This window comes from Haliotis asinina, chromosome 1 (genome assembly GCF_037392515.1).
Source record: "Haliotis asinina isolate JCU_RB_2024 chromosome 1, JCU_Hal_asi_v2, whole genome shotgun sequence".
Lineage (NCBI taxonomy): Eukaryota > Metazoa > Mollusca > Gastropoda > Lepetellida > Haliotidae > Haliotis > Haliotis asinina.
The window spans coordinates 89,223,846-89,238,730 of NC_090280.1; the positions used below are offsets into that span (position 1 = coordinate 89,223,846).

General features: G+C 40.1%; 1 protein-coding gene across 1 annotated transcript in view; it reads left to right on the forward strand.

Annotated features, from left to right (window-relative positions):
* The window catches only part of LOC137284059 (equilibrative nucleobase transporter 1-like), a 69,623-nt gene that overhangs the window by 36,041 nt on the left and 18,697 nt on the right, over nt 1–14,885 (forward strand). Inside the window, exons 5-6 of the mRNA XM_067815719.1 lie at nt 6,525–6,729; nt 8,186–8,353. Of these exons, the coding sequence (XP_067671820.1) occupies nt 6,525–6,729; nt 8,186–8,353 (373 nt within the window). The remainder of the gene's footprint in view (nt 1–6,524; nt 6,730–8,185; nt 8,354–14,885) is intronic.

The window sequence follows — 14,885 nt, forward strand, 5'->3', positions numbered from 1 at the left end:
GGTGACATCGTGTTTCGGCCCATATTGTGGTGCTGTCCTAATTGCCGTCAGAGACACAGTGTACGCCGCATGACGTCAATCGTTACCTTTGTGTCTTATGATTATGCGTTGACATAGACGTAACACACTCGTATCGAGTATATATGTTATAGACTTACGACAGTCGTATATACCTTGCTTTGTTATAAACTTACCTCGGTCGTATCTCCCATGCAAACTTACAGTGGTCCTAACTTACGACGATGATCGTATCTCCCATACATTTTTATTGACTTACGACGGTCGTACGTCGCATGATTTCTTATTGACCTACGACGGTCGTATCTCCCATGATTTCTTATAGACTTACGACGGTCGTATCTCCCATGATTTCTTACAGACTTACGACGGTCGTATCTCCCATGCTTTGGTAAATGTATAACAAAACAAGGGAGATTCCTCTGTCGTAAGTCTATGATAAATTGACGAATGTTTCTGGTTTGAATAAACATTTACAACATGGAAGTGTAGAAGAAAGTTGAGACAGTTCACATAATAATTCATGCGTGTCTGGTATGCTGACAAGTAACAGCTGCATCTCGTGGAGTACTGATGCTATCGTATCTCTAAAATCACAGTGACGTATACGAAAGGGCCATTCAAAGAAACTGGACATAACTGTCGAGTTTAATGTGTGCTTGAGAGTATCGCCAATACAATCTTTGGTCAGTAACTAGCCTCGACCTCAGGATTTTAATCTCCCAGTCTCCCTGCAACGCTTTCCGAGATATTCAAGTGGCGTATGTAAATATGTGCGTATGTATTACGTTTGAATTATGAGTGCGTGAGTATGGTGTTACGCCCCTAGCAGCAATACAGATAACAGTGGGAAAAAAATATCGCTAACACAACACAATATCTCCACAACGGACACACGAGTTTACAACGGAATACATCGATCTCATGATAACATATATTTTCCTCTCCAAAATCCATTTCCTTAAACATGCACCAGCAATGTTAACCATATTATCTAACATCTCACTGCCAACATCTTAAAGAACATTCTCCTTTGGAAACAGATTATCAAAATGACATAACAATACTGTCTGTGATATAGTTCTTAGAGAGATCTTTGTAGAGAACGTATATGTTTCCAAAACGGTTTTAGACTGTGCAGAGGATTATTAAAACGTCACTCGTGAAAATGTGTGAACCACCCCTTTTCAAAAGATTCTGCACCCCACAAATGCTACTCCATCCTTCTAAAAACTGCAACCACCCCTAATCATTGTGAATTCGTGTTTTTAAAGATATGAATGTCTTCATTGAATTCACGATGTAAAATGACTTGAGACAGACTATAAAATCACAGTAATCAAGATTTTTAATTAATGATGCCCCATGGCTATACAGAGAGTCTATAGTTGCCAATGCGCGGGTTCTGTCCTGTGTGGAACGATACTTTGGAGTGTTGCCTGCAATTTCGAACGCCATACGAAGCAGCGACGTTGTGGAGTACGACGACGTTGTCACGTCTGCTTAAGGCCTCAAAGTCGTCGGTCTCACTGTCTAAATGTGTTACTTCTGTTACAAGTTTTCATCTTGGAAAGCCATCGTCCTCATTGTGTCCTGAATTTCACAAATATTTTCCAAATCGCTATGAAGATTCAATCGCCTTGATAGGAGATTAGTAACACAAGACTTTATGGTTGAAGGATGAAGACTATTTTATGGATATACAACTTCTTTATTTCTTACAGGCGACGTTTCAACATGGATTCCAGTGTCGCATCACTTGCTTGACAGTGACATATAAAATAGTCCTCATCTTTTATCTACCAACTTCTAGAATGCCAATGAAAGAAAACTTTATGGATGATCAACTTCAAAAATCAAAGGCGACTTTCCGGTATATATTCTTATACCGTTTTCAAACACTAAATGAAGTAAGTAAATGAGTTGATCATCCATAAAGTCATGTCCTCTCTATACTACCAACACATAGAATGCCACTCAAACAAATAAAAGTAAACATTGTATTCATATCATGGACTTCTGACAACAAAGTGGTCGACTGACATCAAAGCACACGTTACAAGTTCTGCGCCTTTTTGATATTTCGCCTTTAACTTCGTCTGTGGTCAGGCATTCATTACCGGGTTGTTAACACACCGAGTTTATGTGTTATCACCTAGGGTGCCACTTACTAGCTACCTATTAAGTGCATGACGTCACTGGCATATACAAGTTCACAAATATGCGCTTTCGATAGATATGAATAAATATTTATATTTTTACATGTTTTTCATGAGGGCATTTCTTAGGTCAATATGCAGTGAAGTGGCTTGGGGTGGAGTGAATAGTCCAATTCTAGCTCTGTAAACCTAAGTCGACATCATCTCTTATATGTACAGGTCACGTGTTTACATTATCGGTGGTATAACACGTGTTAATCATTAGATATAACCCAACATACAGACGATGAGTGAGTGAGTGAGTGAGTTTAGTTTTACGCCGCACTCAGCAATATTCCAGCTATATGGCGGCGGTCTGTAAATAATCGAGTCTGGACCAGACAATCCAGTGACCAACAACATGAGCATCGATCTGCGCACTTGGGAACCGATGACATGTGTCAACCAAGTCAGCGAGCCTGACCACCCGATCCCGTTAGTCGCCTCTTACGACAAGCAGAGTCACCTTTTATGGCAAGCATGGGTTGCTGAAGGCCTATTCTACCCCGGGACCTTCACGGGTCCAGACACGTGTGTACTACTAAGGACACATAACTCTATTCACCAACATGTAAAAATCACAATCAGCCAAAGCTAATGCTGAAGTACATGGTAGGTACACCATGTCAGTAATTGGTGGGTGCACCAAAGTGAGAATTTGGACGGTGCACCGATGTACGTATTTGGTCGGTGCACCGATGTGAGAATGTGGGCGGTGCACCGATGTGAGAGTCTTGGCGGTGCAACGGTGCCAGTATTTGGTCGGTGCACCCATGTGAGAATTTGGTGGATATAACGATTTACTGTGAGATCACACAGAACCACCTCCACGGCAGATCTCGAGTGTGCTGGATATGACTCCTCAGGTTCAATCGTATTTCCCACACCGAGTTTGTCGCACCCATAAACGAGTCGGTGTATTCATATTTCATACTTTTATAGAGACAATGCCCAAGAAATATGAGGCATTGCCAGAAAAATTACAATGATCCTTGTTGTACTCCCCATTCTCCTCCTCCACCTCAATCAGCTGCATAATATACAGGTAGCGCCAACTAGTGTAAAAGGTTAAGGTCAGAGAATACTAGATATCATGTATTACATGGATTACGTTTGGCGTGAAAGGGGAAAAATCGGTGAAAATTAGAGCAATGGATGTCTGCACATCAGTGGAGGAAATATCAAATGCCCATTTTCGATCAGACTGTATTTGCATCAGAAACAATGCTGCTATCTGACGTAAGATTTCATCTACTGGGAATGTTTTTTTTTTAGCAAATGTATTCTGAAAAAGAACGTGTCCGTTATTTATTTATTTATTTATTTATTTATTTATTTATTTATTTATTTATTTATTTATTTATTTATTTATTAATTAAGGCATTCTCCGAAAATATTATGTTTTCGAATATTAGGCAGCGACAAGTAAAACGACCATGATGTTATTGAACACACATTTTAACGCCTAATTAAAGGTTGTTTAAATACAACATTTAAAAAGCTTATACATGCGCCAGTATAAATAACGTAGTTCGTAATCCCGCAAAAATATCCATCGAGTGCAGTGGTGCCATAAACAGTCGGAGCGGCTGATTGTCACGCACAAGTCACGTGACTGGGACAAGTAATTGTGCCTGGTCCCCTTAACGATGTGGGGTTTTTTTCAAGAAGGATGTCGCGTGTCTTATTGGTCTCCAAATCCCCCGACAAAAACGGGATTTCCTCAGTTGAATCAAGATATTTTCTTCTTTCTGCCATCGTTTTGCGGGACATGATTACAAGTTCCGCGAACACCTTGTGTCATCTCTGGGTTTTAGGGATCCATTCATTCTCGTCACAATTTTGCTATTAAACCAAATGGAATACATTTTGGCGGATATTCGACATTGGTGTATCCCTATTCTTGACGTTCTGCATTTGCAAAAAATAGTTCAGACAAAATTGCCATAACTTGATGTATTCCTGAGGAGAAGGATGCACAGAGTGGCGTCCCTTGGACGTGCAAGAATCCGATTTTCGTTGGTTCGACTTCAAACAGGTTAACATCATTTGAGGTGACTGACATGCCGTGATTTGAAAGAAAGACGTTGCAGAAATGCCTTGAAACCAACTCACTCACTCACTCTTGAGAAGGCCGTTACAGAAGTTCCCAAGACTTTGTGTTACTTACTTCAGATGACAAAACACGTTTAATTTTTTGTTTTTGTTTCTATTTTCATTATCATAATAGGATATTTTTATATTGCACATATCCACGCGACTAGTACATGCTCAAAGCGCTGTATCTACACAAGTAAACAGTATAAAACTAACCAGAACTATAGGATTAAATGGCCACTTGTATACTACTACACTGTTTCTGGTGTTATTAAAACAGTCTCCTCAAAATAACTTTATTTTGATCTACCGTTTTGATTGATTCTGCGTTATGGGGAACTATGGACTGATTTAGCTTTCTTTTAACTAATGGTCTCAAAACATTAATTGGGTAACATTGATGTATTCAGTCTCTTCCCACAGAGGTTACTCAAGTCATATCTTCCCAATGTAATCACTGTTCTAACGCCCAGATTTTCCAGTTCTCGTAAAATCCCCTGGCGGCAAAAAACCTCAACACGAATTATCTCCCTACTTTCTATCCAATCAGGACACGTTACATCGACTTAGATTCAATATGGCGGCCGCCATACAGTTAGTTGATCAGTGTATGCGAAGGATAGTATCGGTATTTCATGTTTAACTGAAAACCAGAAACGTGCAAATATTCTCTGTCGGTGACTTTGACATATGTTGACATTTAATGGCCAGCTTGTCCTTTGTCAGCGAGTGCGATGGAGACGCCATTATATGAGTTCTGTCTGTGCGCATCGCGCTGGAGTAGAGGTTCTAGTTTTCCCGGGGCATACGGAAATTACCTAGGCTTTCCGAACGATCACTTTTGAAACAACGTCGCTGATTGCACTACGAAATCCGATTGCAACAATCACGAATACTGAACACGCATCGTGAAAGGGTCGTATGAGAACAGAGGTTACGTATCATGTCGTATGAATATATGACAAGTAACCTCTGTGGGAAGAGAATGTGGTGTGGTGATAAAACCAGACATGCGCAGACGCCGCTCCACAGTCAGGTCGTTCATCTCCATGTATGTTAGATCCGTGAAGACCCGGGTTAAAAGTGATCTTCAGTAATCCATGCTTGTCGGAAGAGCTTCTGGGATCGGACAGCCAGACTGACTTGGTTGACACATGTCATCGGGTCCCATTTGCGTAGATCGTTGCTCATGATGTTGATCACTGGATTGTCTGGTCGACTCGATATTTTACAGACCGCCGCCATATGGCTGGAATATTGTTGGTAGTGGGAGTAAAACTAAACTCACTCACTCACTTTCGTACTGTCGGGTCCAGATTCGGTTGTTTACAAAGTGCCGTCAGATCGTTGGAATATGCGTCAAATAGTTGGAATATGCGTCAAATAGGTAGAATATGCGTTAGGGCAGTGTAAAACAACAAACGTTATATATTACAAATTAAAATACTGAGAGTATTTTTTAACGTAAATAGGGTGCAATGTAGAGATTAAGAACATTTGCAAATTCACTTCACAGACTGTTACATTATAGATTAAAGGTATTTAATATGAGGGCAGCGATAAACTCATCCACTCATGAAAGATTCATGAATCATTGGCCTACTCCTTCAATCGGCTTACATCAATCAATACTCCTAGTGCCTCTCTCTGATCTTTAGATGGTTACAACCTTCGAGGTATGGAGGACAGAAATCATAATGTACAGCCCTTGAGGGCAACTTGCCAGGGCCTTGCAGCTTTGTAGTTGAATCAAGACTTAATCTAGACTCGGTCTGTTTTCCCGCCCCTTGAGGTTTACAATTTTCTCACCTAATTCTTACCTTAGTATGTCTTAGAATGTAAGCTTAATGGCATCGTGATCAATCCATCCGGATAGAATTAATCTTCATCAACTATGCAACGGTTAGCTGGATCGAGTGGTGAGGCTCGCTCACTTGGTTGACTCATGTCATCGTATCGCAGTTACACAGATCGATGCTGTTGATCACTGGATTCTTTGGTCCAAACTTGATTATTTACAAATAGCTGTATTATTTCTCAGTGCGGCGTTAAACAACAAAGCAACCATCATATGATCAATCCCTGTCCATGTTGAATATATTTGGAATAAGGATGAAACTATTTAATACAACGTGTGAATGTCATTTTATTTCGATATTCTTTCAATCCGAATTGTTCGAACCATGACCCTATGATGCTCTTTTGTTCCAGCTGTCGCATTTTATCGGCGTCAACGTTCAGACATCGTTCATGTTCCTCACAATCGGCATCGTTCCCATGCTCGTCTCAACCATCGCCTTCCTGCCCAAGACCAAGATCCCCTGGCCCCTCCCCCTTGACTACGGCAAGCGTCGCAACCAATCACTGGACGAGACGATGCTCCGGAAGCAGAGGGCATGGCAACGGAGAATGTCGGGTAGAGTACGCCGGAAGCAGACAAGCTGACAATAACACTTGATGTAAAATGCTCACAGGGAATATTCAAGCGTGTTTTTGAAGTGCCTCCAAATGAAGCATATGACTTTCGATAACATTCCTTGTTTATTGCATAGAGTGACGTTTCGATGTAGTCATTTAGCTTAATAAGAGTGTTAGAATCTACGCCAAAACGTCTAAAGTACCGTCCCAAAATAGGGCAATACGTAGATAAGTGCATTCTTGAGACGCGATATTGAAGTGTTAAAAAAGTATGGAAAAAAATATTTACTGGTGGAATGACACCTCATTCCTTCCATTGCTTGCCAAAAGAAACCAGATCACACTTTCACATGAAAATCTGAAACCATGTACATATATGGGTTAATGTGTGACTCACCAACTTCTACAACGTCGGTCAAACATTTAGCGGTCTAGAGCTACAAACTATGTCGGTTCGAATCCCAAATACGCCCTGGTTATGATCCATGGTGTATTATCACGATATCTAATTCACTTCCGTCACGTGTGTACGTTAACTCATGTCACCAACTCAAGATTTCCTTCCATTTGCAGCTAGTTAACGATTGATACAATAATCACTTCCGACGGTTCTTCAACAATATGTCCATAGTTAGTTGAAACATATTTTATCCGTATCAATATTGTGTTCCGTATGAAAATTACATTACTTGCTGTCGTAATAAAAAAACGAAAAAATATTGTATTCCCAGGTCGGTGGCATGCAGCTGATAAAACAACACTCCATAGACATTTACAATAACTGACTACTTCACAAGCTGTTATAAGTAACAGTTACAGAGGAAGATAAACAATTCAGAGCAGAGAAAGAAAAGGAATCGTCTAGATTTGCTTATATACTGATGTAGAGTTGATGATTAAGTTCAAGCATGGTCTTTCCATATTGATTGATCAATACAGAAACATCAATAAACAACATTCTAAGAAATAGTGATGAACATTTTTGCTCATGGGCATGATGGATTAGCCCTAATCCGTACAGATCGTATCTTAATCTGCTAGCTCCAGGACGTATTTTTGCTTGTCAAATTTTCTAATACCGTAAGAAAAGTACAATGGGGATTAATTACATGATCTTATTATGCTAGATTTAAATTTTGATAGTGATGTATATTTTTACCTTTGTAGATCGCCCGTATTTCTTAAATTATTATTACTTATAATGACCGGTAGAGATCAAAATCTACTGATTCTACAGGTCCTTCAAAAACTCAAATTAGCTCATAAAATTAGCCCGGATGCCGTGATCCTGGTTGTGATGTAACACTATGTCTGCCTTTACCTTTCCACAGAGGCCAGAATATCCCGGTTCAGAAGGACTTTTTCATCAAGTATCTTTTTTTCTTCTCGACAGAAGCTGGGATATCCCGATTCAGCAGGTCTTTCAACAATGTATCTATTTTTCCTTTCGACAGAAGCTGGAATATCCCGATTCCGCAGGCCTCAGCCTCAGTTTTCGCCAGTGCTGGTTCAGTCTCTATATATCTGGTCAGTAGTGTGGTACGGGGTCCATCACCTGCAGATAGCCATGTTCGAATCCAGGTTCATTGACCTCACAAACCCTGATATCGACGAAGGCGTTGGTGAGTACAAGCCCGCATTACAACGTGCTAAACTGTTTACAAATAGTAATGCTATCACTTAGTTTGAAGAGATCGTAAGGAAGTATAGTTTTACGCCGCAGTCAGGAATATTCCAGCGTCGGTCTGTTAAATAATCGGATCTGGACTAGACAATCCAGGGATCAACAACATGAACATCAGTCTACGTAATTGGGTCAACAAATCAGCGAGCCTGACCACTTGATCTCTTTAGTCGCCTCGACAAGCATGGGTGAGTGAAGATTAGTTCTAACCCTGATCTTCACGTGTCTCATAATAACTAACAACAACGAATTGCGTCATTAACACAAACCATTTTGAAGTCCTTGTGTTATCAGCCCAACAACAAATATGCACGCGCTTTGATTTTTTTTTTCAAATTTTGCATGCGCTCTACTGTTTTAGAAGCATGGAGTTTTCAAGACTGTGCACGTGTAGTGGAGAAAGGCCGTTCCTTTACCATGTCTACGGCCTGGGTTCGATTCCCAAATGGGTACAATGTCTGAAGCTAATTTCTGGTGTTCGCCATATTGGTGTTGCTGTAATAATGCTACATGCGGCGTAAAACCATACTCTCGCTCTCATCGATTATCTTAGGGTATTTTTTCTCAACTCTGTGTTGATTGTGAGTGAGTTACATATCGTGGGGAACTTAATCATGTTCACCACCGTGATATTGCTAGAATATTGTTAAATGCGGCTAAGCTTACTCACAAATATAGAACAGGATTGTCGTCGCTTGCCAGCTTGAAAACAACCAAAATGCATCGCCTGGTCGAGATTTCGACACAGATCTGTTGCAGAATCAATAACTGATGAGAGTGAACCTTCCTCATATTATATCAAATCATATCACTAGTGTAAATGATTTTGTTTCACATTTTGTTTCCCTTATCAATAAGAGAAGTCCTTGTGTTATCAGGCGTTCTTATTAGAGCCTGTTATGTTTGTGCCAACACACTACACGAAGTCGTCCATCGTCTCTATCAACACAGGGGGTACGGTAGCCTAGTGGTTAAAGCGTTCGCTCGCCATACCGAAGACCCGGGTTTGATTCCCTAGATGGGTACGTGTGAAGCACATTTCTGGTGTCCCCAGCTGTGACGGTGCTTGAATACTGCCAAATGCGGCGTGAAACAAACAAACTCACTCGTTGGGGAATTCGGATGGTGGACTATGAATGCCGTTAAAGTTGGCTTTTATCGCAATTGTTCCCCAAATTCGAACATTAGATCGTCAGTTTCATCTATCGACTTTTTCTATTTAAGTTTTGCAAGTTTTGTTGGTAAAATTCAACAGAACTCCTTTAATTTGTCACGTGCATCTATTTAGCTCGTCACTGCAGTTTTTCGCGTATGTTGCTGTTATTCATCAATAGTTCATGGTTTAGTTCTTTGCATTTGTGTGTGAAATGTCGCTACAGTTAATTTCGTCTATTCTTCACACTGATTCGTCTTCGCTTTGGTTCGTGTAATTATTCACCCGTATTCACCCGTATTCACCCATATACCGAAGGGACTCGCGAAGGTCCGGGGTAGAAGAGGCCTTCAGTAACCCATGCTTGCAATAAAAGGCGACTATGCCTGTCATAAGAGGCGACTAACGGGTGTTCAGACTCGCTGACTTGGTTGACACATTTCATCGATTCCCAGTTGCGCAGATCGATGCTCATGCTCTTGATATTTGAACTGTCTGGTCCAGACTCGATTATTTACAGACCGCCGCCATATAGCTGGAATATTGCGGCGTAAACATAAACTCTATCACTCACTCACTTGTGTAATTCACCACTTTAGTACATCGCATTAGTTTGTCCAATTCGTAACTATAGTTCATCGCTTCAAGTAGCTGCGTTAGTTTTTCGCTCCGATGTGATGTTCTATTCTCTGTCGGGGAGATGTGGATTGGCCATATGCTGTGTCCTACATAAAGTACTGAATGGAACTTGCAAGGAACATACATATGACAGCAGTACTTTTGAAAGCAACCACATCTCACACCCGTGCACTCAATTAGCAAGCAAATGGCAGCTGCTTCGTGAGCAATCCACATCACAAAGCACAGACGCAAGAATTCAAGTACTCGTTTGACCGCAAACTTTGACCCTACTACTAATTGATCTGTGATCAAATCTATCTAGTCTGACGTTGTTACTCGACCCTTACCGTCCTCAACCCCACACCAATGTCCAATCTCCCTTACAATACTTGCGAACCACACACTCCCTTTAAACTCATTCCCCACAAAGCCCCTACGGTGACCTTGACCCTTGTCCACGTGATGACCTGTGACATTGCGGCCATGAAACACATTCATTGGAAGGTTCTTAATCGATAAAATCGAACGAAGGCTATAATTGTTCCCGGTCAACTGAGGCTTCGGAGAATGTTGTATAGCAGTTATAGGCTATCCCCAAACCATGCCACTGGGGAAACGTACCCTATTTATGCAGCCGCAAACAGACACTTTCCGTAGATTTGTTTCACTTCCAAATAGGTGAAACATTACTTATGTTCGCTGAGCCAATAACGCCAATGACCTGTCAGCATTTGGCTAGAACGATTTTCTTTTTCCGACAGACTGGCGACAGGATCTTCTCAGAGGAATGTCATGTATCTCACTGTAGTTAGAACGTTATTTGGGTTTGACAGTAATTTACATACAAAACAAAGGTAGACACTCGTTGTGGTGTGTGGTCTGTGCATGTAGCCCAGATTACCTCATTTGAAGTTGGTCCTTTGACGTTGGTCCGCTCTTGGCAGCTTGACTCCTAGGGGTTTCTAGGATTTCACTCCTGCCCCACAACGAATCACTAATGGAATATGCGGTCTCACCATAGGTAAATAAATGTGTTTGTACAAAATTTCCGTCCGCTCATCCAGCAGTTTATGGGGACCCGTTGGAATAAGCCATGAAAATATTAATCTTCTGGTGCCTCACAGGCAGCTTGGGTTATGCGGGGTGAGAATATGCTCTAGCCAGTTTGGTCCAAAAGCGTACCGATGGATTGCAAACTCGAAAACTAATAAACATAAAGTACTCAGTGAAACGCTGATCATAATCAAAACACCGTACCATCTCTGTGAGGTTTTTGCAGAATTTTTGTCATAAAAATAAAAAGGCTGTTTAACAAACTATCATTAAATTATTCACACTGTTTACTATTTGTTACGAGGGCGGAGTGCAGAGGAAAGGACAGCCAGGTGTTGGATAAACACGTAAACTTTTGCCGGCAAAGTTATTTATTCATTAACCTGTGCTGTGCCGTAACTATCTGTTCCATTATTGTTATGGTATAATACCATGACGAAACAGAAAGCATTTCTGAACTCCAAAACAGTATTTATAGATTCACGTGTTCCATCAATGACGTACGACAAAACAAAGCCTGGCTCACTGCGTCTGTTGCGCGTGCGCTCAGCGTCGGAGAGCAGCGCAGGCGCAACAGGCCCAGGGAGCCAGTCTGGACAAAGCCTTGCTGCCTGAAACTGTAAACTTCGTCTCTGCTATTAATTAGCATGACAATTCCACAGCCGTTGATACGTTAAGGAATGGGGTTGTGTTACTGATGCATGAGTCCACCCTGCAGCTTATAGAGATGTAATGGCCGGCGTAGCCCAGTGTAATGTGCTGCCAATCACAATATTATGAAAACAGCTGATTCCCTTTCTTTACAATAAAGGACTTTGCTTGTGTTTCACATTTGATCTTGAAAACATACATTGAATCATCGGTAGCTCGAAATTTTCCATACAGTAAAAATACATTGTTTAATAAGGAGACCGAGACAGCATTGATATACGCATACGCAAACGGATTTAATTTGAAGAAATTATAAACATTATCGAAACGTTACTAATCTGAAACTGTCGCTAAACACATTTCGTGTGTTTCGTCATTTCTATGTGCTGAAGTAGACAGTGGACGATAATTACACACATGCTACTGTAAGCTAATTGATTACAGCTACGTATGCGACGGCATATACTAGGAGATGCTTACACCTACGTAGATGCATTTTGTGTCTTCGTAGAAAGTACGTCCATCTCCGGAGATTATACGTACATCTACGAAGATGATACTTGTATCTAGAGATACGCATGTCTACGCAGAACAATATTACGCCATCGTAGAAAGTACGCCCATCTGCGTTTAGTATTCTTACATCTACGGAGATGTTACGTCTATCTAGGAGAAGCTTATATCTACGGAGGACATTTTTACATATTAGTAGAAAGTACGTCTCTCTGCGTAGACTAATCTTACATCTACGAAATACATCTATCCAGCAGAGGCTAATATCTACGTTAAAGATTTGTATGTCTTCGAAGAAAGTACATACATCTCCGTAGATTAAACTTAATCTACGAAGATGATTCATCTACCAACTAGACACTAATATCTTCGTAGAAAATCCATAGATCTTACATCTACGTAGAAGACTCCCGGCACAAGTCAGTTTTCATTTCGGGCAATCAAATTATGGTATCTTACTTGTTCGTGGGCTACTAGATAGTTTTCGCTTGCGGTTTCAAACTGCAAATAAACTTTGATTTAATTTCGCATCTTCTCAAAATGCATTTCTTAAATTTCGCAATGATAATAAAGTAGAGTTATCTGTTTATATATTGATCACTTCTCAATGAATAGTCCAGTAAACATCTACACCAAATACGATGTTGATTTATTCTTTCTTAATTACATCATCATAATTATTTCATAAAAATCAGGGCAAGTGGAAAACAAGTCAGGACAAGTTACTTTCCTGTAGTCACATGCCACAGTACGTTTTGAAATAAAATGAACCCTACTGATACTTGATATATACTTAGACTGCTTAGAAGATGCAACTTTATGGGACACTTCGAGTTAATGCGGATTCAATGTCTGTTTACAAGATACTTATAGCTTCGAAGAAGATTCTTACATCTACGAAGAAACTACGTCCATCTCAATAGATGATGCTTACATTTACGGAAATGATATGTTACATAGAACTTTCATCTACGTAGAAGACATTAAGTAGAGGATACACCCAGTACGAGACTCCAAAGAAGAAGATTCTTACATCTACGAAGAAACTACGTCCATCTCAGTAGATGATGCTTACATTTACGGAAATGATATGTTACATAGAACTTTCATCTACGTAGAAGACATTAAGTAGAGGATACACCCAGTACGAGACTCCAAAGAAGAAGATTCTTACATCTACGAAGAAACTACGTCCATCTCAGTAGATGATGCTTACATTTACGGAAATGATATGTTACATAGAACTTTCATCTACGTAGAAGACATTAAGTAGAGGATACACCCAGTACGAGACTCCAAAGAAGAAGATTCTTACATCTACGAAGAAAGTACGTCTATCTCAATAGATGATGCTTACATTTACGGAAATGATATGTTACATAGAACTTTCATCTACGTAGAAGACATTAAGTAGAGGATACACTTAGTGCGAGACTCCAAAGAAGAAGATTCTTACATCTACGAAGAAAGTACGTCCATCTCAGTAGCTGATGCTTACATTTACGGAAATGATATGTTACATAGAACTTTCATCTACGTAGAAGACATTAAGTAGAGGATACACTTAGTGCGAGACTCCAAAGAAGAAGATTCTTACATCTACGAAGAAAGTACGTCCATCTCAGTAGCTGATGCTTACATTTACGGAAATGATATGTTACATAGAACTTTCATCTACGTAGAAGACATTAAGTAGAGGATACACCCAGTGCGAGACTCCAAAGCAGGTATATTTACATCTACGAAGATGATACATACACGGAGAAAATATACATGCGAACATTGCGTGTATGACACTTTAATATAATATATACTGAACAGCAAAAGAAACGCAACTCTGTTTTAGTCAACTTTTTAAATAGAAGACATAACAATAAACGCTTACCTTTATGAGATTTTTTCATTTTTCGAAACTTGAGTTTCTTCTGCTTTTCAGTATGTTTTCACTGATACTTAAATGGCATTATATCTGTGCGTATCGTAACCCAGGCTTATTGTCTTGTCAACTTGCCACCTTATGTGGAAATAGTTTACACAAATATATATATTATTGATCTACTTTTCTGTAACATGTTAGTCGTTAATTTTCAAATGGACTTTTGTGCATTTATACAACTTAATGAAATCATTTCAAAGTGTCAGTCAGCGTCAGGTGTGTTCTTTAAAACACTTGGTCTTGTTCCTGAGTAGTTCTTGCTCGCAGCAGCAGGAACCAGTTCATCTTCACACGTACATTAAGCTACACGCTGTCCCGGATCAATGAGATGGTCATAAATGACATTAATCATGTCGTCAGAATGATTTATCTGATCTGGAAGCGAATGTCAATTACCTTCGCCAGCTATTGTGATGGAACGGGGTTTGGCGAGAGACAGTTCGGCTAACTAAATACTCAATTTTCTATATTCTTCTCTCTTGTTAAGGGGAGACAGAAGATTAAGATGAGAAATTGAAATTTATTGCAGGTGTATACATGACT